The sequence below is a fragment of the Sporobolomyces salmoneus genome (genome assembly GCF_050403485.1).
Source record: "Sporobolomyces salmoneus JCM6883 DNA, S_salmoneus_JCM6883_v1_ctg6, whole genome shotgun sequence".
NCBI lineage: Eukaryota > Fungi > Basidiomycota > Microbotryomycetes > Sporidiobolales > Sporidiobolaceae > Sporobolomyces > Sporobolomyces salmoneus.
In genome coordinates, this window is record NW_027481157.1 from 323,359 (window position 1) to 350,283 (window position 26,925).

The 26,925-nt window shown below is 49.4% G+C and overlaps 11 protein-coding genes across 11 annotated transcripts; 6 read left to right on the forward strand and 5 right to left on the reverse strand.

Moving 5' to 3' along the window:
• Positions 1-521: 521 nt before the first annotated feature.
• JCM6883_006675 (uncharacterized protein) lies at positions 522-2,718 on the forward strand (the record flags this gene model as incomplete). Its single annotated transcript, XM_076629696.1, has 10 exons — positions 522-684; positions 804-1,112; positions 1,185-1,248; positions 1,316-1,481; positions 1,552-1,581; positions 1,653-1,704; positions 1,781-1,938; positions 2,030-2,116; positions 2,182-2,494; positions 2,582-2,718. 10 exons carry the CDS (start codon positions 522-524, stop codon positions 2,716-2,718), a joined length of 1,479 nt encoding a protein of 492 aa, XP_076490323.1.
• A 495-nt stretch (positions 2,719-3,213) lies between these two features.
• On the reverse strand, positions 3,214-5,804 carry JCM6883_006676 (uncharacterized protein; the record flags this gene model as incomplete). Its single annotated transcript, XM_076629697.1, has 8 exons — positions 3,214-3,450; positions 3,565-3,718; positions 3,797-3,952; positions 4,093-4,292; positions 4,368-4,466; positions 4,542-4,799; positions 4,869-5,194; positions 5,279-5,804. The coding sequence occupies 8 exons, from the start codon at positions 5,802-5,804 to the stop codon at positions 3,214-3,216; spliced, it is 1,956 nt and encodes a 651-aa protein (XP_076490324.1).
• Positions 5,805-6,121: 317 nt separating this feature from the next.
• JCM6883_006677 (uncharacterized protein) lies at positions 6,122-7,345 on the forward strand (the record flags this gene model as incomplete). The annotated part of the gene is made up of 4 exons (XM_076629698.1): positions 6,122-6,656; positions 6,742-6,846; positions 6,916-7,011; positions 7,095-7,345. 4 exons carry the CDS (start codon positions 6,122-6,124, stop codon positions 7,343-7,345), a joined length of 987 nt encoding a protein of 328 aa, XP_076490325.1.
• Positions 7,346-7,763: 418 nt separating this feature from the next.
• Positions 7,764-9,635, forward strand: JCM6883_006678 (uncharacterized protein; the record flags this gene model as incomplete). The annotated part of the gene is made up of 2 exons (XM_076629699.1): positions 7,764-7,810; positions 7,868-9,635. 2 exons carry the CDS (start codon positions 7,764-7,766, stop codon positions 9,633-9,635), a joined length of 1,815 nt encoding a protein of 604 aa, XP_076490326.1.
• Positions 9,636-10,662: 1,027 nt separating this feature from the next.
• On the forward strand, positions 10,663-11,562 carry JCM6883_006679 (uncharacterized protein; the record flags this gene model as incomplete). Its single annotated transcript, XM_076629700.1, has 1 exon — positions 10,663-11,562. The coding sequence occupies one exon, from the start codon at positions 10,663-10,665 to the stop codon at positions 11,560-11,562; it is 900 nt and encodes a 299-aa protein (XP_076490327.1).
• A 631-nt stretch (positions 11,563-12,193) lies between these two features.
• On the reverse strand, positions 12,194-16,019 carry JCM6883_006680 (uncharacterized protein; the record flags this gene model as incomplete). The annotated part of the gene is made up of 8 exons (XM_076629701.1): positions 12,194-14,150; positions 14,210-14,454; positions 14,535-14,750; positions 14,846-15,037; positions 15,111-15,219; positions 15,294-15,394; positions 15,466-15,548; positions 15,614-16,019. The coding sequence occupies 8 exons, from the start codon at positions 16,017-16,019 to the stop codon at positions 12,194-12,196; spliced, it is 3,309 nt and encodes a 1,102-aa protein (XP_076490328.1).
• Positions 16,020-16,406: 387 nt separating this feature from the next.
• Positions 16,407-17,858, reverse strand: JCM6883_006681 (uncharacterized protein; the record flags this gene model as incomplete). Its single annotated transcript, XM_076629702.1, has 4 exons — positions 16,407-16,949; positions 17,026-17,215; positions 17,287-17,347; positions 17,417-17,858. The coding sequence occupies 4 exons, from the start codon at positions 17,856-17,858 to the stop codon at positions 16,407-16,409; spliced, it is 1,236 nt and encodes a 411-aa protein (XP_076490329.1).
• Positions 17,859-18,144: 286 nt separating this feature from the next.
• Positions 18,145-19,554, forward strand: JCM6883_006682 (uncharacterized protein; the record flags this gene model as incomplete). Its single annotated transcript, XM_076629703.1, has 9 exons — positions 18,145-18,221; positions 18,310-18,339; positions 18,465-18,546; positions 18,616-18,648; positions 18,736-18,807; positions 18,888-18,999; positions 19,065-19,288; positions 19,366-19,428; positions 19,513-19,554. 9 exons carry the CDS (start codon positions 18,145-18,147, stop codon positions 19,552-19,554), a joined length of 735 nt encoding a protein of 244 aa, XP_076490330.1.
• A 554-nt stretch (positions 19,555-20,108) lies between these two features.
• Positions 20,109-21,065, forward strand: TRS31 (TRAPP subunit TRS31; the record flags this gene model as incomplete). The annotated part of the gene is made up of 3 exons (XM_076629704.1): positions 20,109-20,452; positions 20,521-20,869; positions 20,943-21,065. 3 exons carry the CDS (start codon positions 20,109-20,111, stop codon positions 21,063-21,065), a joined length of 816 nt encoding a protein of 271 aa, XP_076490331.1.
• Positions 21,066-21,287: 222 nt separating this feature from the next.
• Positions 21,288-25,003, reverse strand: JCM6883_006684 (uncharacterized protein; the record flags this gene model as incomplete). The annotated part of the gene is made up of 6 exons (XM_076629705.1): positions 21,288-21,560; positions 21,650-21,877; positions 21,965-22,423; positions 22,493-22,795; positions 23,881-24,883; positions 24,945-25,003. The coding sequence occupies 6 exons, from the start codon at positions 25,001-25,003 to the stop codon at positions 21,288-21,290; spliced, it is 2,325 nt and encodes a 774-aa protein (XP_076490332.1).
• A 366-nt stretch (positions 25,004-25,369) lies between these two features.
• JCM6883_006685 (uncharacterized protein) lies at positions 25,370-26,659 on the reverse strand (the record flags this gene model as incomplete). Its single annotated transcript, XM_076629706.1, has 1 exon — positions 25,370-26,659. The coding sequence occupies one exon, from the start codon at positions 26,657-26,659 to the stop codon at positions 25,370-25,372; it is 1,290 nt and encodes a 429-aa protein (XP_076490333.1).
• Between the last annotated feature and the right edge of the window lie 266 nt (positions 26,660-26,925).

Genomic DNA, 26,925 nt, shown 5'->3' on the forward strand with positions numbered 1-26,925 from the left:
TTCAGGGCTCCTCTTTCTCTGTTACAAAGACACTTTTTTTCTCCGATTTCAGCTCTCTCTCTCATTCGCATGCTCTACCTCCTAGACTCACGTGGTATTTCGGCTCTTCTCACGTTCCCTCTGTATAGCATCTTCACTTATCCATAGTACTTTCCTTCGCTTTTCAATCTGCCATCTCCCATCTTACTTTGTGAACCCCTTAAACTCTGTCATTCATTATATGCTGTTTTACTACTATAACACCATTACTCGAGAGAGAGGTAAGGCAAAACTAAGTGAATGCATCGGCATCGGAGAATGGTTCTTGGAGCTCGCTTTCTCTTTCTCTCTCTCTCTCTTCTTTTCTCTTCTCTCCTCATTCAACTTTACTCGCTACCTACTGACTCTTCAAAGCCTGGTGCTTCCTACAGATCTCAACCCTCCTTCAACCCACTTTACTCAACCTTCAGACGATCGCCACTTCTCATCTCCTCTCCTCTTCACTTCGCTCGCTGGTCGACCCCGAATACACTATTCTCGCTATGCTCCCCCTTCTAATCACTACCCTCTCTCTCGTTCCTCTCCTCCTCGTAACCGCTAAACTGCCTCCGTCTTTCAAGGATGATTTTGGATCGTCGTTGAGGGGGAAGAGGAATCATCCAGAGAGGAGAGGAGTTGGACCCTCGGGTTTTGGACACGGTCATGGTGAGTTGAATCTCTAGCTCGTAGACCCAGCGAGGTCGCAGCAAACAGCAGGAGTCAAGAGTTGTAAAAACGATTGACTTATGAAAATTTAGGCTGACGGTTCGTTGTGTGATGACTAGGTTCCTTGTTCCGTCGTCAGAACAATAACAATAACAACAACAATAACGGGAACGGGAACGGGAACAATAACGGAGGAGGGAACAACAACAACAATCAAGGGGGACAGAACGGAAGAGGAAACGGAAATCAAAACGGAAACGGAAATCAAAACGGAAACCAGAACGGTGGACGAGGAGGAGGAGGAGGAGGGGGAGGGAACAATAACAACGATGATGGATTCGACAATGACGCACAAAAGAGTCTCTGTCTCGTCGAGAATCAAGTCTCGTCGGGAGCTCAACAAGATGGTCAAGCCAATGCCGAACCTAGTGAGTCGCATTTCGGAGAACAAGACAGCTCGAACTGATCGCATCTCGTTTTCCTATCACCCCGATTCACAGATCAAGTCGCTTCAGCAACGAGTGGAAACAATTTCATCAATTTTTGTTTAACTCGTTCCGATCTGTTCGTCGTCCATCTCCTCTCTCTCCCTTTTCAATCTCCGCTCATCCCGACGCGTTCCTGTACTTAGTCCTCTAACGAACGGTAACCAAGTCAAGACTGGATCCTGTAATGGAATCCCGATGGGAGTGATCGCGGCTCAATCGAAAATGCCAAGTTCGAAATTCATCAGTCCTAAAAATCTCGATACCGTTACTCCGTTCCAGGATTTCGAGATTCAAATGAAGATTAGTAACGTTAGTCTTCTTTACTCTCTTCCTCGCTGTCGAGAGGACGGAGCTGATCGTTGGAGGTTGTTGGTTGAAGCTCGCCACTGGTAATTTCGTCAATGCTCAAGTGAGTCGGGTTTCGGTTTGACATCCTCTTGTCGATAACAAGTGCTGATCACCGCTGAATCCTTTCCACAGAAGAACTATTTCTCGGCTCCTCAAAACACTGACAATTCAGGCACCATCATCGGTAACTTCCTCTCGTTTTCCCTCTGTCCTCCCATTCTCCTCATTCTCGTAACCTCTCTGCTCGTCTCTTTTCATAGGACATTCCCACGTCGTCATCGAATCAATCGGATCCCTAACCTCGACGGACGTTCCAAACCCACAAGTTTTCGCATTCTTCAAAGGTCTCAACGCTCCCGCCTCGAACGGGATCCTTTCGACCGTCGTTACTGGTGGACTTCCTGAGGGTGTTTACAAGGTGAGTCTTTCCTTTCTCCTCTTCCCTTCCTCGTCGAGAACAAAACGGACAGAGAGAGAAACTGATTTGAGAGAGGGAGGGACACGGGTAGATGAGTTCGATCAATACGGCAGCGAATCATCAACCCGCTTTAGTCGCTGTGGCGCAACATGGTTCGTTGGATGATGTCGTGTACTTCGTCAGTCTCTCTCTTCTTTCCGTCGAGGTGACCTCGTTGACGACTGACGCTTTCGAGCTTGGTAGACCGTCGGAAACGATAACAACGACAACGGTGGAGGAGGAGGACAAGGAAACAACGACGGAGGAGACAACAACAACAACGCGGGAAACGACAACGGCGATTCTGGTTCGAACGCAAACGCAAACTCGAACTCGAACTCGAACTCGAATCAGAACTCTGATCAAAACTCTTCCGGATCTCAATCTTCCTCTTCTTCTTCTTCTTCTCAATCGAACAACAACAACGGAGGTGGAAACGCCGACGGGAACGGTGCTGGAGGAAACGCAGGCGGAGGAGGAGGAGGCGGAGGAGGAGGATCTAACGGAAAGAACCAAAGTAAGTTATTTCCTCCATCTCTTTCTTCCCCATCTTCACTCACTCACTCGCTCAATATCACTGACTACGAGTGATTTTGTTCTCTAGATCGTCGTCGTAGTCGTTCCTCTCGTCTCTCGAACGATTCCACCATTTTCGAAAACGAATCGGAATCGGATTCCTCCTTTCAACCCTCTCTACTCGAGAAACGGCTTCGAGCTTTGGAGGAAGCGAATGAAGCTTGATAATGGAGACTGATTGTATGATTCTAAACACTATCGTTATTGATTCTGAGCTTTGATTATAGATTTTCTTCTTGAACTTTTTTAAAACTGGTTTTTTCGAAAAGAGCTCTCTTTAGTTTCGTTGACCGGTCTCTCGCTTGATCGAGGCCGCCGAAACTACTGCAAGCGAATCGAGCAAGCAATCGCTGAGCAAAACCAATGTCGTGTGGAGAAGAAGCTCGAAGAATTACAAAACAGCAGAAAGGAAAGAAGAGCTATCTACACAAACAGAGGAAAGAGAGATGGAATCGAAGACTTATAAACAATAGAGTCGAGAAAGGAAGGGGCGTATCAAGCGGTCAAAGAAGAAAACAGAGTAACGAAAGAAAATCGAAAAGAGACAAGAATTAGCTAAATAGAGGGGTGTTCGTACAAGGTTCATAAGTCAAGCTTCATCGTAGTAACCCAAGCTAAGTAAGTAAAGTGTCCATCACGTATCGTACCTCTCGCTCCCGCTCAAAACAACTCATACAAGCTCTCCTCCTCGTCTCTCTCCTCCTCCCTCTCTCTCGCTTCCTTCCTCTCCTTCTCCTCCTTCTCCCTCACGGCCTTTTCCGCCTCCTTCTTCGCCTTGAACGTAAACCCCACCCAAACTCCTCGATTGAATTTATCCCCTTTTTCCAAAACGGCATCTACATGTTTTTGTTTCTCTCGTACTTCGGCGTATTTAGCCATATCCGCTTCCGAATTAAACTATACCATCCCATCATTTGATGTCAGTATCACTACGCTCGCTCGCTCGCTCGAAGAGAAGAGAAGAGAACGGAGAAAGGTATGGAAGAAAAGAGATGGGAGAGAGAAACGTACGTCGTCGAAATAACCAGCATCGATTTCTGAATCGAGAGCGGGTACGAAAGGAGCTTTCCTGTCCCTTAGACCGTCCCAATCGACTCCTTGGAAGAATGGATGTTGTTTAATTCCTTCGATTGTACTGATTCGTTTCTCCCGAGAAGTGATCAATCTATCCATCACTCCCTCAAGAAGTCAGTTCCGCTGCGAGAGAGATGAGAGAGGGAGAAGGGAAGGGATGAGGACGTACGAAGTAATAGCGAACCAACCTTGATCGGAAAGGTTGAAAATCCTATCTTCGGGTCTATCGTAGTGAGGACGACGTAACGATCTTGACCAATTCTTGAGGTTTGTCCAAGTTTCTTCTGGGGTCGCTCCTGAAAAAGGTGGGAAACCTGCTAGGAACCTACTCACTCACCACACACCCACTCATCAGCTCATCTCCTCACTCGCTCAGTCGGTCAGAGGGAGACAGATCGAGAAGGGAAATGGGAGGGAGATGGGAGAGGGAGATGGGAGGTCGGAGAGGGAGCAGGGAGGACGTACTCGAAGAGGATACAACCCAAACTCCAATAATCTACCGAATAACTATACTCCAACCCTCTCAACGTTTCAATCGCCATGTAATCTGGACTCCCGACTACCGAATCGGCGTAACGAGCGTCGGCGAGTCGGAGGGTTTTGTAGATTGATTTCATTTCGATCGTTGAACGGAGGATTAGGGGGGAATCGGCTACTTCGTCCAACTGTAACGAGCGGGTGCGGAGTCAGTAAGGAGGGGGGAGAGGAGACGGGAAGGGAGAGAGTGAGATGGGACGAACTTTGTGTTTGAGATGTTCGATTTTCCCAGGATTGAGAGCTCCCGCGGCCAAACCGAAATCCGTCAATTTGATATGACCCGAAGGATCAATCAAGAAGTTCTACTCATCACGCTGATCATCAGCGCTCTTTCTTCACGAAGTAATCCAGAGAGAGAGGAACGAGAGAACGTTTACCTCTGGTTTCAAATCCCTATGAATGTACCCCAACTTATGCAGTTCATTAACACTAACGACCATCTCACTAATATAAAACCTCGCATGTTCTTCCTTCAACACTCCCGAGTTGTTCAACAAGGTACGGAAATCCCCACCAGCGATGAAATCCATCGCGAGGAAAACGTGTAGAGGGTCTTGGAACGCGTACAAGAGTCGGACTAGCCAGGGAGATGAAGTAGAAGCGAGGATATCACGTTCGGTTAAGACGTGACGAATCTACCGAGACGCTCAAAAGTTCATCGTCAGTCGAGAAAGACAGTGAAGGAAGAAGAAGAGTGAACGGACCTCATCCATTTTTGCTAGGGTTTTCTTCTTCATTTTCTTCAACGCAACCACTTGATTCGTTTCCTTATGTCTAGCTAAATAAACTTCACCATACCCACCTTGTCCGACTTGAGTAACGATATGAAAATTATCCAATTTCAATTTCGTCCTCCTTTTCCTCAAGATCGCGTGTTCTTTGTTCAAGTGGGAGTTCCATTCGGATAAAGCGGATTCACGGGTTAAGGAGCCGGAGGAGGAACGCGAGGAGAGAGAGGTGTGGAAGTTGGAGAGACGGGTTCGTCGGTGTTGGAGGTAGGAAAGGAGATCGAAATAATGGTCGTAGAAGACTGTACATTATCCCCTCTCAAATCAGATCGTCAGTTCTCGACACCACGGAGAGGACAGAGGAGGAAGAGAGAGGAGAAGCGTACATAGTTGAGCGACATCAGCTTTCCTTTTCACTTCGTTCGAATTCAATTTAACTTTCTCCCATTCCTTGAACCCTTGTCCTTTCCTCCAACTCAACAACCCCGTTGCGTTTCCCATCGTACTGTCTCCATCTCCTCCCCCACCTGCTCTTTTCGAGTAATGAGCGATTGAAGTTGGTTGAGATGCCAACAATTGAGTCATAGTTGGTTCATTGTTGCTTAAACTCGCTGGAGCTGGAGAAGGTTTCGCCATGGGTCGTGTGTAGTGAGAAACATATCCGGTTGTGGAAGTGGGTTGTTTGAGAGGAGATGGAGGGAGCGGGTAAGAAGAAGGGGGAAGTCCAGCAGCTGTTTGAGAGTGGAGAGAGAACGGTGATGGAGTTGGCATCTTGCCGTACTGAGTAGTGGGTTGGGTGTGTTGGTTCTCTTTGTTGTTCGAGGGAGAAGCGAGTTGAGCAGGAGGAGGAGGAGGAGGGAGACTCGTCGATTGAGTGTAGGGAGATGAAGGCGTGAGGATTCGATGAGCCATCACCCTCTCTCTCGTGTAGTGATATAGAGCGAGAGTAAGAGGAGAGTAGAAGGAGGGTCACTCGGCTCTCTGGACGAGAAACGAATCGAGGAACAAAGTCTCCAAACGCGTTCAAATCAATCAACATTCCTCTCTTCTCTCTCACCTTGCTGCGAATCTCAACTTGATCCCCCCCATCAACTCTATCTACGACACTACACGATCACACGCAGCAGAACACCCTTACTCTTGGTTCAACGCGTCAAAAGCACTCTCCTCCCCTCGCCGACCCGTTCCTCTCTCCTTTGTTTTGTTCCTCCTCCCTCCCCCTCCTCTCAATGCCTCCAACCACCCCCCGCACCGCCTCTAACGTCTACACCTCTACCACCGCAACTCCACGTTCCGCTCGCCGTCTCGCTACCGCTCAAGTGTCCTCTAGCGGTACTCCTTCCCGAGTCCCCTTGCTTTCCGCTCCCGATTACCCAGCCCTCGCCCCACTCAACACTAAACGTTACCCTTCTATCCCTTACGCCGATGATCCAGATTTCTCTTCCCTCCTCCAACAAGATATGGATTCGGTTGATTCTGCGTGTGAAATCTTGACGACAATGATCGATCACCGTAAACGTTCTTTCCGTTCCCATTTAACCGAATTGGAATCCGAGAGGACTTCGTACGAATCTAGGATTAGAGAGTTGGGGGAAGTCGCGAAGGAGAATGTGAGAATTCAGGGGAAAGAGAGGGAAGAAATGGAGAAAACGAAGAGGAATTTAGGGGAGGTGGGGAGACAACAGGAGAAATTGAGGGTTAGGATGGAAGGGTATCAACAGGAAGTTAGGGAGGTTGAAGGAAAAGTAAAGAGGAGAATGGATCGTAAGTCTTTCTCACGATTTCACCAGGTTTTCGATTCTTGGTGTTTGAGGGTTAAGCTGATTATCGGATTTGAGCCCGAGGACAGTGAAAGCGAGACAGTTGGAAGCTTTTAATGCTCAATTGGTCCTGAACAAGCCAGAACTAGACTTTTTCGAACGATATCTAGGAGTGAAAATTCGAGGGAAAGGACGTGAGTCTCTCCCTTTCCTTCTGCTCTATCTCTACCAGACTCTGACACTGACTATGAGAGCGTATGTAGACGATGTCGTTCAATTCAAGTTTGTCCGCTTAGACCGTACAAGTTATTCCCGGACGTTCTCTTTCGAATTAGACGTTTCAACCTCCTACTACTCCCGTACGTTCCCATCCCATCCCATCTCCTGCTCTCTCCCATCTCCCAGTTTTCGCTAACTCTCTCCCTTCCCTTGAGAATGATAGTCTCTTCAATGACACCCCCTCATTATCTACCCCCGAAATTCACGGCAGAATTGATAGAAAGTTTGAATCGGAAGAAATTGGATTTCTATCAGTTTGTGAGGTTCATCAGGACGGGGTTTTGTGTCGAGATTGAAGTGGAGAAGAGATTGGGAGGATCGACGGGGACGGGAGGAGCAGCAGCAGGTGGAGGGGATGAAGCGAGGGAGAGGGAAAGGGAGAAAGTCTGGACGGAATTAGAGGGGAGAGGCTAGTTTGAGCTGAAGGAGTCAAGGCTAGAGAGTTCGTCTTTTCGTACGGAATGTAGTATGTAGGGAATCTCTAGGAATATGGTATCGTCCTCGTTTGTCGTTTATCTTATGTTGTGCGAAAGAACTGAGCGGTAACTCAGACTCGATTTCTTTCGAGCGGCAGTCTTCTATCTTGAGGCTTCCATATGAGCATGATCAGATCACAGAAGCTGACGAGGAAGAGAAGCGATCTCGGCGAAACAAAGGCAAACGTTTGCGAACGAATTCGCAGTCTTTCTCTTTCCCCTTGTCTCTTGTCTCTCATCACCTCGAAACCCCTCCTTCACCTGCTCCAGAGGTCACTACACATCCAACTGAGCTCGTAAGGGCCCTCTCGACGGCTGGGTACTCGTCCCGCTCGCAGAGGAGTGCTTCATCAATAATGAGTTCTCCTACCTCTTCCACATTCAAACGCAAGCACTCTCAGAAGTCTGTTGTCCGCCCGTGAGTCCTGTTCATCACACTCTCAGTGCGTGTTTTGAACAGCATCCTCGACAGGTATCAATTCACTTTCACTCCCCCTTTCGCCGCACAAACCTCTTCTTCCCTCCCCTTCTTTCGTCATCCCTCCGGCTCCCCTCATTCTCGAAACCCTTCCGAACGTACTGTTCTACCTCCTGAACTCATACAAGAGATTATCGATCAAATCCCTCTGCATCCTCAGTCTGAACGAACCTCGACTCTGTTGAATTTGTGTCCTGTTTCCCACTCTTTCCTCGATCTCGTTCGACCAATCCTCTATCGCGAAATCCATCTCTTCCTAGAGTCACCGGAAACGGGCAAGAAACGACATGTGTCGTTCAGGAAGTTATGTCGAACCTTGTTGGGAACGAAAGATTGTGCGAAATTGGTGAAAAGTGTCAAGATTTCGTTGGAAGGATTCGAAAGGAAAGAAATGATCAAACTCGATAAAGTCTTCAGGAACCTCGTTGCTCTCGAATCGATCAGGACTGAATGGAAAGTCAGAAAGAGCCCTCAAGGAGAAATCGTAGAGTATTTCGTTTCGATTATCCGAAAGAACGGAAGACGTATCAGAACGCTGGAGTTACCGATGATTGAAGTCAAGAGGAGTATCTTCAACTCGTTACCGAACCTCGAGAAATTCGTTGGATTCGTCGAAAACCCAGATTCACTCAACTATTTAAGCTCAAAATCTATTCAACTCCATCGACTTTTTTCAATCGTCTACAGTGCCCCTCTCTCTTATTCCCTCTTACTCACACTCCTCTCGCCATTCTCCTCGACTCTTACGTCTCTCTCCTTCGTCCTCCAAGCCCCAACTACCTCCGACTCTCCACTCAATCTCTCAGGTTTCTTCGCGCTCAAATCACTCCGCCTCTTAATCTCCCACGACACCCTCATCCTCGGGTTCCTTCATTCCCTTCACCCCTCCCTCTATGGCGTCGGAGTCCTTTGGTCGACCGAGTCCCCTTCCCTAGCGTTCCTCGAGAACTTGAGACGAATCCTCGAATCTGCAAAATGCCTTCCAGCGTTGAGGGTATTCGGATTCTCGACGTGTTGTGATCGAACTGCAAAGATTCTCGCTCAACACCCCCTACTCGATCTCCTACCGGAATCAATTGAACGAGTCGGGACGTTCCCGGAAATGATCCTCTCCTCCGAAGAAGGAGGTCCAAACTCAACTCTCCTCTTCGAAACACTCGAAACTCGACCATCCTTTAGGAGGATCGATCTACTCCCTTCATCGTTGAGTGGGACGATCGATCCGGATGAAATGTACGAACTCAGGCAACGCGTGAGGGAACGATTAAGGAAAAAAGGGATCGAGGAAGTTTCAGTTGGCGGACCTGAGAAAGGGAAGGGGAGTTGGGCACTGGGGTTGGATCCGAGGAGATGGGAGATCGAAGAGGAGGGTGCGAGGTGGGTTAGAGAGGAGGAGGATGAGGAGAAGGATAAGGAGGAATCGAACGAAGACGAAGGAGAAGTGATTTCGGATAGCGATGAGTACGAAACTGCTAGACGGGAACACTTGGCGTGGAGGGAGAGAGTTGTGCGTGCGAACGGGATGAGGATTGGATCGGACGGTCAACTTGAACCCTTGAGGAAATGGGATCGAATGAAAGAAGTCTTTTGGCAGGGAATCGGGTGGGTCCTCGCAGGACTCGGGTTCAGTCTGTTGGTCGTGATCATCGTCTCGATGGTATTCTTGGAAAAGGCGTTTGGGATACCGATGGAGGTGTCTCTGTGGTTGTTCGAAGGTTTATTGAGGATTCTCTGCAAACTCAGACAGTAGAATCTCTGGTAGATATCTCTGCTCGTTACTCTCTCGATACTCTTGCTCCTCTCTTCAACGTAGTGTTCCTTCGTCGTGTGCTCTCCTCCCTGAGGTCATCGGGAAGCTTTGCTGTGCGAACGAGGATTTTCTTCTCGTCGGATCTTCCTTTGCGGCCATAAAGCCGCCTTCTCAGGTTCAAGGTCGACGGAGCTTGCGAGCCCCTTTCAGATGAACAGGAGGCAAGGAAAGTCCTTGCGGAGTCTCAAGCGAACTTCCGAGCTTGTTTCCCTTTTTCCCTCCTTTAGTCAGTTCAACAAACCTCGATCGACCCAATCACCAGAGCAAGAGATACTAGACAAGCTACAGATAGCTCGAAGACGACCTACGAACCCGCCAGACGCTCGCAGACTCCACCATCTCTCTTCATCAATGAACAATCTTCTTCCCTCCATTACGGACCAACCAGCTGCCGATGACCGCTCAGAAATGTATGTGCAGCCCCGATTTGGGGTCCTCAGCTGCCTGCTGACGTCTTGGTGCTTCCCGCAGCTCCCTTCCCTCCGCCAGCTCACCTCTCCCCTCTCCCTCCTCCCGTTCCTCACCATCGATCACGTCTTTACCCCCCGAACTCATTTCTGAGATCTTCAGAGTAATGCTTGGTCGATCCGGCTCCGAATCGACACGCCATAGGACCCCAGCGTCCCTCTGCCTTGTCAATCGACTCTTCCTTCACCTCGCTCGCCCGGTTCTGTATCGCAAGGTGTACGTCCGCCTCGAAGGCAGCTCCAAACATGGAGGGAGCTATATCGATGCACTCTTGTGGACGTTGGTGAATACGCCCGAATGCAGCAAGTCAGTGCGAGGAGTCCGACTCGCCCTCGGTAACTCTAGTTGGACGTTCTTCGAATCATTTGCAATCGGGTATCTTCTAGCGTACGTGCCGCACGTGGAAAGGCTCGAGGCAGTGCGAGCAGACAGGACACTCGGACTGGTCGACTTGATTCTCAGGCATCAACCTCGTCTCAAATCTTTCGAACTTCCGGAGATGAAAGTCGAACTCCACGATCTATTCGGCATCTTCGACACCTTGCAAGACTTGGAAGTTTACATTGGTCAGCTTCCGGGCATCGAAGATTCCTTACTGCCTCTCCCTCCTCCTCGTCCTCCTCGTCATGTCACCCGCAAACTCCGTCGAGTTGTTGCCGCCTATCCCGTCGACCTCAGTAGTTTCTCTCGATTCATTCTCCCCTCTCAAGCCACCTTGACCAGCTTAACGATCTCAGTCACTCCGGAAAATCAGCAACTGGATCTTTCGCCCTTCTCGAATTTAACCGACTTGCGTCTCTGCCTGGGCGCATCAGGATTACCTTATGGCGATTGCTTCTCACAAGTGCGACAGCAGCATCTCGAACCCGAAGAAAGGTCGAGAGCGAACGGGGAAGTCGACAAATTCGCCAAGAATGTTCAACGTCTTCTTCGCTCGGCTCGTTCGACCAAGTCCCTCTCAGTCTCAACCTCGCGTGTCGACGTCAGTCTTTGTCTCCAAACCCGCCACCTCTTCGACACTCTTCCGTCGTCAATCGTTCACTTCACCATGATCTACAACATTCTGCGTCCAGGCGGTTCGAATCTCGGAGGTTTCGCGCGCGCGTTACGAGCTCGATCATTCCCCCATCTCCGGTCCATCCATGTAGTTCGCTATGTTACCGACGAGGAACTCGAGTTCCACGACGACGAACTCAAGAAGGAGGACGAAGCGATGAAGACGACTTTCCAAGGAGCAGCCGAGGACCCGACGCTTTCAGTCACCTGTCGATGGGAGCAGCACGATCGTGTTTGGTCTCAACATAGCGTCCTTCACCTCTGCGACACGGACGAAGGCGCTGAAGATGATGCGGACTCAAGCGGTGAAAATGAATCCGAAGATGAAGAGGAACTGGAATAGGGGACAGCTTCCGATGACAATGGATCTCAGGATGGAGATAGCGATTGAACGTTAGAGTCTCCAGCCGGATCCGAAACGTCGTGCGCAGAGTCTCGTTATTGCTCGAGACCTACTCATCTCAAAAACTGATTCTGGTTTTCGCTTCTTGACAGCTAAGTCTTTCCCGACAGGCCCGACTCAGCGCGATGACCTCCGAGCTTCGTCGCCGAGTCAACGTTCTCCGTCTCCCGCCTCGGTTTTACAAATGTCCTCTCTCAAGTTTTTTAAAATGTCTAAGCTCAATTTTACTGTCCGTCGTCATTTCTCGTTCTTCATCCTGTCACCTGCCTGTATGCTCTGTGCATTTGTAGAATGTCTGCTTGATGAGAGTTCGCTGTCGTTTTCGGCAGCGAGATGATTCTGCGTCGCGTGCGAGGATTTTCCTTTGATCTCCGCGAAAGCTGACTGTGCCTCTCTTTCTCGCTCTCTGCCTCTCGTCCACCCCTTCATCGAGGACACCGAAGAAATCTCAAACGAAAGAATGGTAGTAATAGATTCTCAACAACAAACCGATGATAAATAACAAAATCCTGTCTGAATAAACTTGAAACGAGCGATCTCTGCTCTCCTTCAACAGTCTCTACGTATCCCCTCAGAGTGCAAATCCTTTCGAAAGTCTCTCTAAACTCGTTACCCATTCCGCCTCCACGATCCCGATTCCGAGCCCTATCTCGCTCTCCCCTTCATCCTCAAATTGCGTTTTCGATCCTTCTTGCCTGATCAACGATTCCTCCTCCTCCTGCACTGCCCCCCCTCCTCCTCCTCCTCCCGTTCGTCCGAGTGCACTATCGACGATCTGAAGCCATTCCTTTTCCCTCTTCCTCAGCATTTCGACTTCAGCTTCCTTCGATTCTAATCGAGTTTGCAAAAGATGGTTCTCGAATAAAAGTTTCTCCTTCTCCAACCTCAGAGTTGCGATCTCCTTCTTCAAAGCCGCTGACGGCTCGGTCGAAGTGGAAGATTGAAGAGTCCCAATTCTCGAGGAAGAAGAGGGGGTCGAAAGAGTCGAAGCGAACGTCGAACGACGACGCAAGATCGTCGGAAATGGGAGTACGGGAGGTTGTGAAACGTAAGTGATAGTCGATGAACGAGGTTTCGATCGTTGTTGTTGTTGTGTCGTCGAAGAAGGAAGAGGAAGATTCGGGGAATTCGAGTTGGGCGAATTGGAGGAAAGAGTGAGAGGGGAAGGAGGGAGTAGATGAGTTGAACGACTAGGCCCGATCGCGAGGAGAGATAGTTTCTTTGCGAGTGCGGAGGAACGAGTCGAGGCGTTGACGGCAATGAGGTTACTCGATGCGATTGAGAGAGCTTGAGGTCGACGTTTCACCTTGGCTGAGCGTTTTGACTGCGCCATCGAGCCTGCGGTCGTGGTCGACGAGTCGGGAGAAGTAGGAGACGAGACATTCGACGAGTTGACGACCGTGACTGAAGCGGAGGAGGTTGAAGAATCGTCGTAGAAAAAGTTCAGAATTCCTAAACTTTTCTTCTTCTTCTTCGTCGTCAACCTCTTGACCGTGCTCATTCCGACCTCTTCTTCGATGAACTCTTCGAGTGAGATCGATCCACCTTTCTTCTTCTGGCGAACGTTCGGAGCGAGGGAAGGAATCGGAGAGAAGGAAGGAACGAGAGTTTCGAGAACGATTCTTTCCGCGAAGGAGAGCTCGTTGATACTCGTCGTCGAGGGAGAGGGAACGGGGAAAATCGGAGAAGGGGAGAGTTTTCCGAGAAGAGCTCGTCCGAGAGAACGGTAGGCGTTTGAACGAGTGAGACGGGAAGCGGTAGTCAAAGTCGAGCCAGTCGGAGAAGGGGGACGGAAAGAGGTGACGTTTGCCCGAGGAGAAAGGGGAGTCGAGAGGAGCGAACGAAGTCTTTGATGCATCGAAGGTTTCTTGCGAGGTCCATTTCTGCTCGTCGTCGTATCACGGGAAGTATCGAGGGTTTCTGTTCGGTTCGAGGATCCTCGCGACCTCGAACTCCCTTCGAACGCGAGGAAAGGGAGACTCGTATCGATCGAAACGAAACTGTTTCTCTTCGAGATATCATCCTTGACTCTTGGCGACAACGGGATCGGTTGCGAAGGGAACGATTCGATTTGAGGAGGAGCTGAAGCGATCGGTCCGAATTCGTGTAGACAAGCGAGGAACGAAGGGAATTTCTGAGTTTGAGGAGGGGCCGAGCGCAAACTCTTGTTTTCGTCGTATGATCCTGCCAAGGTAGGTTCAGATCGACCGAGAGAGTGTAGCAGTGCGTAATCGTATTCTGAGGTCCAATTCGGAGGCGAGGTCTCGTTGAAGCTGAATTTGTGATTGAAACTGTTCGGATCGAAAGGAGGGAAAGAAGGGGAAACGGGAGGTTCACTCGACGAGGGAGGACCAGGAAAGAGGGAAGGAGTGATATCCATCGAATCATCGTCATTATCATCAAAGCGGAGGAGATTGTCGTCCCAGTGTTCTTCGTCGAAGTAGATCTGTTGAAGCGTGAGAGTGATCGGAGGTCGTCGAGAAGTTCGGAATTCGAGTAATTTCGAGTAGAAGAATCGAGAGTGGTTTCTACTCAGCGTAATCTCTTTAGTGACTGAACCCTCGAGAGTGTCACGCTCGAAACTTACTGATCTTGTCTGAGCATTTCCTTCACTTGTTCCAAATCCGACACTTTCAACACGATTCCCAGACTCGCCATGACCGTCACCTCTAGGTTCTCGAAATCGACAAACTCTTCTTCTCGTCGAGGCCTCCTCGGTTCCTCCTCCTTGTCGTCTTGCTTGTCGAGGATACTTTGTAAATTCTCCTGAAACCTTTCCCCTAGGACGAAAATCGTCGCGAAAGTATAACTATGCATCGAGATTTGTTGCAACTACACTCTCCACGCCTTTGAATCAGTCTCCCATGTCTCATGTGAAGTATCGTAGAGAGAGAGAGAGGAAGAGAACTAACCGTTAGTCGTTCCTTCGGATCTTTCCTCAAACTCCCTTCTACCAATTCCCTCTCACTCCCTTCAATCTTGTCATCCATCTCGTACTCTCCCTCTTTGATCATCCTCAACAATTTCGGAACGTCCGGATCATCAAACGGTAATCTCCTCGCGATCATCGCGAATAAACAAACTCCCGCAGACCAAACATCCGCCAATGATCCATCGTACGGTGTACCCTACTCGTGTCACTCACTCTCTATCAGCTCTAGGTTCTCGAGAGTCGGAGAGAGAGAAGGAGGAGAGGGAAGGAGGGGAAGGGAAGAGGACAAACACGAATAACTTCAGGAGCAGCGTAATGAGGAGATCCACAACTTGTAGTTAAAGATTGTCCTTCGAGTTGAACGGTAGACATTCCCATATCGGCAACTTTGAGGGATAACAGGCCTTGATCTCCTTTGTACAGGAGGAGGTTCTCGAACTTGATGTCTCGGTGAGCGATCGAAAATTTCGAGAGATGTAAAAGCTGTTCAAAATAACGACGCGGCGAGTCAGTGAGAGCGAAGCGTATGGAGAGTGGAGAGTGAGCGAAGACTTACAGCGCTGATGAGTTGAGAATAGAATCGACATCGTTCAACTCGAGTCAAAGCGTTCTCTGAAACGTATTGAAACAATTCTCCATGAGGACAATACTCCGTAACGAGGTACCTGTCCCAAGAAGTACTGTCCTCCATCAGTTCTCGATTTCTCCGCGAAGAAGATGGAGGAAGTGATGCACGGACAAGTTTGATTCAGATTCGTAAACGTCGAACAATTCGACGAGGTTCGGATGAGGTGAAACGAGTTTCATCAGAGCGATTTCCCGATGCACTAACGCTGATTCCTGTGTTCTTCTGTCACTCGATTAGCTCATTCGAAAGAGAAGAGAGCTGAAGAGAGCCAAAGAGAACTGACTTTATGGGAATTTGGTAATTTCCTAACTTTCTTAATCGCCGAAAACGTTCCATCCTTCGTACTCCTCCCCCAATAAACCATTCCTATCACGGATATCTCCAGCTCAGTATATTGGTCGAGATGAGCTGAGCAAGGGAGAGAAACTGACCGCTCGTTCCATTCCCGAGAACTTCTCCAACCTTCCATTCACCTACCATCACCTCCTCCCCCTCTTCCTCTCCCTCCGTCTTCTCCTCTCCATTCTGACTTTGCATCCCTCGAGTCGAACCAGGTCTCCATCCCTCCGTTTCCCTCGCTGCGATTTTCGTAGGTCGTGGAAAGTTGAATGAACGAAATTCCTGCTGCCATTCTTTTTCATCTCTCTCCCCGTTCGTCGGGGACAAGAGTCGACCGGTTCTTTTGGGCGATAGAGGAGTTGGTTTTGATTGATGAGAGTGGGAAGGCTGGGGAAGGGGGAGTTTACCGTGAAGAGGTGATGGGATGATGAGTTCTCGTTCTTCTACTGCTTCGGGAAGACGAGGGTCGAGGTCGTCCGTCTCGAGCAAGGGATCCATACCTACTACTCCACACTACGACCGCGAACCGAGAACTGGGGAAGAGGGAAGAGTAGACGTTGTCGATCGATGGAAGAGAGAGAGAGAAGAATCTTCTTGGAGCTTTGGGATTTATGCGTCGTCGGCAAACTGGAACAAAGACGCGACGGTTTAATTAGCTGGAGAGTCTAGAGAGTAGTACCAATGACCTCACTCACCTAACCTGACTTGAATGACCCGAGCGAGAAGAAATGAAAAACGGGTATAGAATTTCGAACAAAGCGCGCGAACGCAACGAATAGCTAACGAGAAAGGGTTCAGATACAAGGAAGTATCAACAACACAAGACAGGTGAAAGAGCAAGACTACAAACGACTAACGACAGCTGAAAGGGAGAGCGAGAGGTTTTCAACGACGTTGAGCACTCGGAGGCATCCCGAACTCATCCAACTCTTCTTCATCCTCCTCTTCTACTATCTTCCTCTTCTTCTCCTTACTAGGTCTCTCCCCTCGTTTGATAGCGAGTGATTCATCCTCGATCTCGACATCCGAACTTCCTAGGATCAACAATTCTTCAAGTTTTTCCTCCTCTCGCTTCTTTTCCTTCTCCTTTTCCTTTGGGGGAGATTTCTTGGTCGAGGTTGAGGAGCGTTTCTTCGATTTGCTGGTAGCGACCGCAGAGTCGGTGGATTTGCGTTTCTTCTTTTGAGGACTTTTCGGAGATGGTGAAGGGGAGAGAATGATCGTTTCTTCTTCTTTACGAGATTCTTGAACAGGAAGAAGACACTTGACTACAGGGCGAGTAGAGGAGGAGGATGAAGTAGAGGCGACAGCGTTGGAAGTAGTGGTGAGGAGGAGAGAAGCCGCTGAGGTCGATGTCGAAGGAGAGTGAGAGTGAGAATTCGAGTTTGAGGAAGTAGATTTGTAAATCTCAAAGATTGATCCTTGAAGCTATGCGGATACGCTTCAGACACTCAGTACGATATCACTCCTTCGAATAGAGTGTCAGAGAGAGCGTGAAGCTTACCTCATGTTTAATCGGAGCGACAAAATTCACTTCACTAACCCTCTTCCCGACTCTCTCACACTCGAACGCCCAAGCCGGTAAGACGAGTTTGTATTTGTTCTTCTTGTTACTTTCGAAATACTTTTGGGCTTTCGAACCGGATAAATGCGAGGTCGTGAAAATGTGAGTGCAACTTCCGTTCGCCATTGTTCTGGGGGAAACGATCAATGGGAGTGAGCAAGGTACGAGAAGGAGAGGAGAGAGAAGAGAGATGGGACGTACAACCATCGACCACCTTGACGTTCTACACAAGCTTTCAATTCGAGATTCGTCGATTCCTCTCCTATTCGAAAATATCGTCAGTCAAGGAAACGTATCTTACTATCCGCTAGTAGAAGCGCCTTGTACTGACCTGAATAACCACTCAAATACCCTACGACTCCCCTCAGTGTCCCCGTTTCCTTCTCCGCCGCCTGGTAAGCCAATTTCTGATTCCTATGTAAACTCCAACCTTTCCCTCCCCCACCTCCCCCTTGATGACCCGTCGCACAACTTTGAATATGCATCGTTCGACCATACGCAGTAGAATTCGTTACCGGGTTATCAGACTGTCCTAAAGTTGAACGAATCGCTTTGTTTAATGATTTATTCAATTCGACTCCTTCCGTTTTAGAAGTGGTTTGCTTGAGAGCGGAGGTAGCTTCGGAGAGAGTTTGTTGTTTCGGGTTACGGCGACCAGCACCGGGTCGAGAGGGTTTAGAGGAGAAGGAGGAGTCTGTTGATTCAGGTTTGAGCGAGGTGAAGTAGCGGTCGAGAGGAGTTTCGGCGCGTTCCTCCTCCTTGAGAGTCGACATACTCGAGAGAGGAAGACTCAGGACAGGAACGCGGCGATGGGGAACGTGATGAGAGGGAGAGAGGGAGGATAACGATCGCATCTCTCAGTGACATCTGTCTCTCTTTCTCACCTGCTCTAATCTGACCACTTGAACCTACTTCCGAGTCTCTACTCTGCCTCAAACGCGTTCTCTTCTATTTTACACACAGACGAGTGATTTTCCCCGATATTTTTCCAACTCTCCCTCTCCAAATCTCGCGACTCCCTCCCTCTCCACCCCGATCACCCTCGACATTCAGCACAAGATGGTTTCGCTACGATTGAACACTTCACCGCGTGTCCCTTCCTTCTCTGGACCTATGGCTCTCGCCGCTGCACTCATGTCAGTTCTCTTCTCTCAGCATTTCGATCTCATCTCGGAGTTTCTCACATTTCCTCGTTCTACGTACTGACGCTTGCGTGTTGGATAGGCTCGTTTCAATCTTTTCGGAACCATTCTGGTCAGTCCTCCTCTCTTCACAGCGCGAGAAGAGAGAAATGGGAATGATGAATTCCCTCTCCCTCGCGTTCCTCGGGTACATCAATCGCGACCTTAGAAGCTAACGCGTACGAGTTGATGGGATAGGCAAAATTTCTACATCTTGGAAGGGAAAGCGGAGAATACGACGTTGAAAGTAGGAGCTTGGGGAGCTTGCACGCGATACAGAGTGAATCCCTTCCCTCTCCCTTCTCTCATCCTCAAGAATGAGTGCTGATGAGTATCGAGTGATGTATAGAATAACTCGGGAATCACTGGACCTACCGTATTCGTGAGCATCCTGCGTCCTAGAGAGAGTCGGGAAAACACCGCCTCGTTCTGAAAACTGACTCTCTCGAGCGACTTGAAATGCTTACAGTGTACTTCACATACTTCTTCTTTCGATTACTACTACGTACCGAACAATACCGCAGGTGGTGTCAATCAATTCGTCAGTTTCCTCTCTCTTCAACTCGAGTGGAAACTCTCGAGTGGAAGCCGAGTCCTGGACTGACGATTCTTGTTCTTTAGCCTCTCGTTGAAGATGATGCGACTATCCTCGGCCACAACCCCGAAGACGTCGACTCTCGAATCCTCATCATCTCCTCCTCCGCAACTGGCGTTTACTGGATTCACGTCGTCGGTACGTCCTCCCTCTCCCTTCTCCCCTCCTTCTCTCTGCCTTACTAACTACTCTTCGCTCGGTAGCTGCGATCCTCACCGTACTCTGCGTCATCTCACTCCTAATCCCCCCTGCCTGGCTCGGTTCAGAAGAATCTCGATTATTCGCATTCCAAAAATCTGGAGTCGTTACCATCCTCTTGGCTCTCACAGCGTGTGTTTTGAGTTTCGTTACGTTTATTGCCGAGATTGCAGTCGCGATTCCGGCGAGGGATAGGTTGAATGCCGTTCCTGGGATTTCGGGTCAACTCGTGAGTTTCGTTTTTGCTTCGAATCGTTGTTGAAGAGGAGGAGGAGGAGCTGATGAAAAGGATGGAATGTGGAATAGGGTAATGTACAATGGTTCGTATTACCTTCAGCGATCGTAATGCTTCCAGCACTTTGTTCCGTCGTGAGTACTGTTTCGTTTTTTTTCCATCTCCTCTCTCGGAGAATGAAATTTGTAGTACTCACAAACGTTTTTGTTCGTATATAGCTCATTCGATCTTCTCGACCTCATGAATACTCTGATTTGTAAACTCCAAACACAAGACGATAAAACGAAAACACCCGACACAAGAAACTTCATATGGACTCTTTTACACCTGCTTTCCCCCTCATCTCTCATTCATCGACGTTGCATCCTCCTACGATACCCCCTCATCATCATCATCATCGCCCTCATCTCACTCAATCAGTCATCTCATCTCAATAGCGGACACTTTTCTCTCACATTTTTTTTGCATATCTCAGGAACCCTAGTCTCATTCGACTTGAGAGCTCGTCTCTCGCCTGTACTCTTTCTAGCTCTTTCTCTCCTTCTCTTCCTTTATCGTTCATAGATTCCACCTCTTTCTGATTCTTCGTTTCGGGTTTCCAGTTTTCCTCCAGTTTTCTTTTTTGCGGCTTCCTCGTGCAAATAAACCGTGTCTTGTTTCTCTCTTTCTCTTTCTCGAGCCGTCTCTTATCTCGAGAGAAGAGGCAGGCCCCGATAGAGAAACAATCGAGAGTCATCTCGTCCGCGAAAGTCGCACGCGAGTCTCTCCTCTTGCTCTCTTCGCTCCAACGCTCGACTCGGATCACTCGCAAAGGATGTCGAATCGCGACTCAATAGCCTCTACGACCTCTCGATTCTCGTCCCTCCTAGCTCCCTCCTCCGCTTCCATTTCGACCACTCACTCCTCGTCCTCGACTCGTCCCTCCTCTACCGCTCCGAGTAGCTATCCGATCCCCTCATCATCCTCAGGTGTATCCAGCTCGACCACTCCTGCAACAACGAGGACAGAAAGAGGAGGAGGAAGTTCGTTGATCTATGATCGTCCCGTCACTCGTTCCCGCGGTAGTGAAGTCTCTCTCGGAGCATGGAATTACTTGTTCGGGGAGATTGTCCAATATACTCAGAAACAGGTTTCAGGGATCTCTGAATTCGAGAAACGGTTCGTTCTCCCTCCTCCTTTCCTCTCTCTCCTTCTCTCTCGTGCTCACCCTTCGTCTGAAAGGATAGACTGAACATTCTCGGCTACCGCGTCGGTACTCGCTTACTCGAGCTCCTCCCCCTGCGTGATTCCCTCTACCCTATAACCTCAACTCTCTCTCGTTCTCCCCCTCCCCCATCTCGTCAGCTCCGTCTCCTCCCCCTTCTCACCTACATCCATTCAAACCTCTACCGCTACCTCTTCGGGAAACCCGCAGACTCCCTTGAGAGATCGACGGAACATGAAGACGAGTACATGATCGGGGACGATGAAATGTTGTTGACGAAGAATGTAATGGTCCCGAAAGAGATGAAGGAGTTGAGTTGTGCTGCACTCGTTGCGGGGATTGTAGAGGGGGTAATGGATGGGAGTGGATTCGTGAGTTACTCCCTCTCTCGATCCCTTCTTCCCAAGAAAAAGAGAGAGGCTGATGAGGATGGGGTACGGATAGCCGGCAAGAGTAACGGCTCATTCAGTACCGACACAACAGTTCCCGAGGAGAACGGTATTGTTGATTAAATTGGATCCGTCAGTGTTGGAGAGGGAAAGAGCACTATCTGCTCCGACGAAGTGAACTCTCGGTTTTAGGTTTCTGTTTCTGTCTTTCTCTCAGTGCCTTGTTGTGACGAATACATCTCTCTTTCTGTCTCTCTGACCTGACGAGGTCATGGGATTGGATCAGAGAGAGATTAAATAGCAGAAAATGCATGAGCACAATGATGAATAACAAGGATGAAAGATCGATACAGCTCTCCTCTCCTAGATAAGCTAAACCGCACTACTCGCTTCCATCCATCTACATGATCAAACAACCACCATCTTCCTTCTCCCCAATACTCCTAACCAATTCATCTCCCTCCCTCATCACTCCCCTCTCTCCTCCTCTCATCCCCTGTCCTTGTAACTGAACGATCAAAACCCCGTTGTTATGCGGGTCGAGTGACGCCGTGAGATGTTTTCGATTCATGAGGGAGGTGATTGCGGGTTTCAGTTTTGCGACGTGGGAAGGGGAATGATTACCCTTTCCAACGATTACTCGAAGTTCTTGTAATCCCTGATTTCTCGCATTCTACATCCCATGTCAATCTCATCAGCGGCGCTCATTCTCTCGCGTCGTAGAGAGAAGGGAAGGGAAGAGGGAGAAGGGAGAGAACGTACATCAATCGCTTTCTCAGTAAATTCAATACTCTCCTGCACGTAAAGTCCATGCAAATCGATACTCCCATTCGGTTGTACCCGATTGTTTTCCCTGAAAATCCATTCGGCGGCTTGATCGTTGTATTCGTCTTTGAGTCTTTGGTGTTGTTTCCCTTCTAGGGAGAGTTGATGAGCTGATTCTCCCGAACCGGATTGATAAGCTCTTTGAGAATCGGCGAAACATTTAGCCTATACAATCACTCACTCACGCTCTCTGATTAGTGAGCCGAAGGAAAAGCTGGTGGGAGGAGAAAGGGAGGGAGGGAGAGGACGAACCATGAGATCTCCTTCGTAGATTGCTTTGTTTCGTAATTCGACGTAATGAGCGTTTTGGGCATTAGTCATATCATAATTCTGTTCCTCGGCGATCGTTTCATCCAAATGAACGAAAATATCATCGTTGATCCTCAGGAGGGTTTTGTACGAGGGTCGAAGGAACGCAGGGAGGAGGTGAAAAATTGAGAGTTTGAGTTCACGTCGAGGTGGAGGAGGTTTGCGTTGAAATTGACGATGAGAGGGAGGAGGGAAGGAGGAGGAGGGATCGAAGAGAGACCAGTTGGAACGGTTTCGGAGGAGAGGGGAGGAGGCCGTAGAGAACGATGAAACGAGAGGACGTTGAGGTATCCGGTAAGCGTTTGAGAAAGGGGATAGAGAGTAAGTTGAGAAGTGTGTACGAGGTAGTTGGGGATGCAGTAGGAGAGGAGAAGGAGAAGGGGAAGGGAATCTGGTGAGCTTCTTTTTCAATTCAAAAACGGGGCGAAGAGTCAAGGTTGAGCATATGGGAGACAGGGACGTTCGACTTACGGTAGGTTTCCCTTCTCCAGCACCATAATAATGAGATTGAACGGGACTCTGAGCCGAATGAGGTTGAGGTTGATGCCAAGCTCCTCCTCCTCCCTGTCCTACTGCCGGAGCTGGGTACGGTGACTGCTGCTGTTGGTTGTTGTAGCCTCCCTGGTATTGATTCTGCTGAGGATAGTGCTGTTGACCCTGCTGCTGGTGAGCTTGCTGAGCAGCTTGTTGTTTACGCTTCTTGTCCCATTTCTTCCAAAACGTGAATAGTTTCTTCCCGATTCGAATGATCTGGTTAATGTTGACACCACCTATCTGGCCCGCCACTTCGTCAAAAGACGAGTTAGCTCGTAGGAGAGAGAGGAAGAGAGCGGAAGAAGACTAACTGATGAAGAGAAACGCTAGTCCAGGAGTTCCCGCTTAAGCCGAGGTGAATATGCACAGCTGATGAGCTCTTCCTTCTCTATGGTCTGAGGCTGAGTTGGAGTCGTAAAGCGTTGTGAGAAGCGGACGAAAATGACGGCGAAAACAAATTCGATCGCAAATCGCGGCAAATCGTTCTCGGTGAATCACGAGCTGGTCTCTCTGTATGCTACCCCAAGCCAATCCTGAATGTAGCGATTGAGGCAGGGCGGTACAAAGCGCGAGCAAAAACAGTTGCGAAATTCAAACGAAGGAGAGAATTTAAGGAGAAGTTTAGACGGGGAGATGAGGTTCGGTGGGTTACAAGACTGAAGGTGTACAGTAGGAGAGATTGTATTCTTTCTAGTGCGAGTAGCAAGTCAGGTTCGAGCGAGTTTGAAGCGAAAACGAAAAGAGAATGCTCACCCAAACTTCTGGGCGTCCGTTCAAAAGTCCTTCCCTCCGTCGCTCGCTCCACTCGAGCCATGAGATGACATAGCGCAATCTCCTCATCGTGGCCGAATTCGAGACTCTTGCTGAGCGAGACTCTTGCTCGTCGAGTCATCATCCTCCTTCGGTTAATTCTCTTGCTCTCCTTCGTTTTCGGTGTCCTCATCGTCGGAGTAATCCTCCGAATAAAGGTCAAAGACGCTTCTTTTCTCTGACGGATGAAGATTACGCCTGATCAATTTGTAGTCGAGCGAGAACTTCGTGTTCGCCTCTGGATCTCGGAAGGTTTGCTTGACTTTTTCCTCCTCCTGTTTGAACCTCTCCTTCGACTGCCTCCTCTCGTTCGATTGTGATTGTCGGTGGGGTTCAGGGACGTAGTATAATATCTTCGACGACTCGAGATGAGGGAATGTGCGATCTCTCGAGGCGCGAACGAAAGTTGAGAGATTGGTGGATCGTGAATGAAGAAGATTTGATTCGACGGTAAACTGAACGATGGATGGCGGGAGACTGTCGAAGAGTGGGTAGCGAGAGAGAGCGTAACCGACAGTGTCGCGTGAGGTCGAGATCGTCAGATATTTAATCGGTGTCGACTGAGTCGAGCGAAGGAGGCGTTGAATGCTAGATGCGAAATTGGCGACGTCTTCGCGATGTTTCGAGGTGATGAACCTTCGAATGCGAGCGGAGGAACGTTCCAAGGCGACGTAATCCAGAGAGAAATTCGTTTTTGGGACGTTGCCGAGGCGGATATGTAGTTCCGTCAGGTTGGAGAAGCCCGAGAGGTCAAATTCGTGGTGTTCGACGTCGAGCGAGATGGCCAGTTTCGTCAGAACGTGTCGAGATGGTTCGATGTAGCGACGAAAGCTGTCGGGATCCACCGGGAAATTGACTGCGACCCGACGAAGGTGGGAAGAAGGAGGGAAAGCCGTCGCCCAAACGTCCAATTCTTGATGTACGGCGGGGAGCGGACCGACGTAGACCTCCAACTCGTCCAGAGTGTTGAAAATGCGGAATAGGTTGTTGCCGTCAAGTTCCATTTCTGGAACTTCGAGAGATTTGAGTCGAGGTCGACATCTCACGATCACCCCATCAATTCCCTGATTCCTAACTCCATTGATGACCTCGATTCCTTCTAAGGATTTCAGGGCCGTGAGGAGGCGTGCGAGTACCTTCGCTCGGATGAATGGTATTTCAACCCTCCCGAGGTCGAATCGAAGTCGTTTCACGAGTGTGCCGCATCGTGGAACGTCGATCAAAGTCCTCAAGATCTTGAATGATCTGAAGAATTTCACTGATCTGAAGAACTTCTCCTCCTCAAAGTCCTCTGTAAAGTCGACGTACACCTCGCGGTACAGGATCGGGCGAGCGAGTTGAAGGAAGAGTCGATTAACGAGGCAGAGGGAAGCGAGAGTCCTGTCGCGTGTCGATTCGGAGCCGGGTCGACCAGGAATTGCTCTGAAGATCTCAGAGATGAATTCGGGTGGTAATGAGGTGATCGTTGGCGGGGAGAAGGAGGAAGAGGGGAGAGACGAGTCGGAGAAGGAGAGAGAGCTGCACGGGGTGCGAAGCGGTCAATCAGCAGCTCTAAATACCGATCTAAAACTGTACGTACTCATCTGGCTGGGTACTGTGGCTTGTTGAGCGCGTTGGAGAAGGAGGAAGAGGGTTCATTGATGAAAGACGTTGGCGGAGGATACGTGCGCTTGATCTGGGTGGGCCACGTCGTGTAGCTATCTGTAGCGTGTCTTCTGTCGTTTGAGGTCGAAAAATGACGGAACGATGCGCGATCAAGCGAGAGAAGGCTGAAGAAAAGGTTCAGCGATTCTGTTGCGTTTCCGAGTCTCTCACTCACCCAGCAGCAAGTCTGATTCACAGACGGCGTAAAACCAACGATCCTCTCGAGGTGCAACTAGCGAAGAGCAAGACTTGACAAATTCTTCATTCCAACACTCCCTTTCACTTTTTCGCTTCTTTCTCCCTCCTTCCGCTTGAGCTTCGACTCCTATGCCGCGACCTCGTACTGCACACTTGACTTCGTTACCATTCTTCATCTTCGCCAGGATCCAACGCGTCTTTCATCCTAAAACTGTCCCCTTGATTCGTCGCCAGTCTGATCTCGGTATTGAGCCCTAGACGATCGACATCTCCCTTGACCAAAGTTTTCGTTGAAACCATCAACTCGAAATCAACTCTACTCAATCGACGAGTATGACCTGGAGGAAGAATCTTCAGAAGTTTAAGTTCAGGACAGGGCGTAGGAAGAGTTGACGGAAACAGCAATCTTCGGTTCACACCTTGTTCTCCTCCTAAGAGTGAACAGCTGATCGAGAGGGTTCGAAGCGTATGGGGTAGAGATTTGAGGATTGGTCGACTCGAGAGCTCGAGGGAAGTTTCGGTGGAGTTGAAAGACAAGGACATCGAGTCGATCGGAGAATTTTGAACGGACGTTAGGATCGCCGCGATTTCCCGGGCGACTCTGCGGGCCCATTTTTCTCGTGCTCGTGGTTCATCCTCGTTGTCTGAACTGTATTCATCGCCGTCTAATGTTGGGTTTTCGAAGTTGAGCCGTAAAATTCGCAAATTCGGAAAGTTTGATAGATCTTGGGGGAAATGACCCGAATACAGGGAGAGCGTGATGGTGGTAAGGGATTCTCGTGACGAAGAAGTTAACAGGTCGAAACCGTCTTGATGGTATCGAGACAACAACGTCAGAGAGCGAAGTTTCGATTTCGGAGCCAGGTTTGAATCCATCGCTTTCGCCGGCGCTTTGAGAGTCCATACTTCGAGATCCTGTAACGACTCACAAATTCGACTGATAGACGACTCCGATAGAGTCACGTTCGGTAGTTCTAGTGCTTGCAATTGTCGGCAATTTCTGGTGATAACTCCGCAAAATTCGGCAACGATCGACTCCAAACTCGCTCGGGAGACTTCTGGATCTTCCCAGCTCGTGAAGATGCGTTGTAGGTTCGTCAACCTCGAGAGGACGTGAGCGAATTGTAGTAGGTCGCTTCTCTTCGGCTTTCCAAGCGTGATCCTCAAGCTCCTGACCGCTTCGGCGCAACGACCCTCTTCGACGAGAGTCCTGACAAGTTTTGCGTGTATCGAATTCGAGTCGTTGTATTCGAAAGTCAAAGGGAGGTAGAGGTGTCGGTAGAGCGCTGAGCGAGCGACTTCGGAGGTTGTTCGATCGACAAGACAGAGACTGCGGAGTGTCAATCTGCCGGGAGGGAAGGGAACTGGAGGGTAGATGCTGAAGATTTTCAGGAGGAGCTCGGGGGAAAGAGAGAGGAGGGAGGTAGATTGAGGAGAGGGAGAAAAAGACATCGACTCAGAAGCGCTATGAGGGACTGGGGCGCATCAGCAGACAATCAGAGAGAGTTATAGAAGACTGTACGTACCTTTCCTGAGTTCTTTCAGGGCTCAACTGATCGGAATGATGGAGAAGATCTGGCTCCATTGATGAAGGCGGATTCTGATGGAGGAAAGCGTCGGGCTGGTCCGTAGGTCGTCCCAGAGCTATCTGTAACTAATCTGGTATCGAGTGCACTGACAGATCGAGTCGATGAGTTGAGGTCGAATGAGGGAAAGAG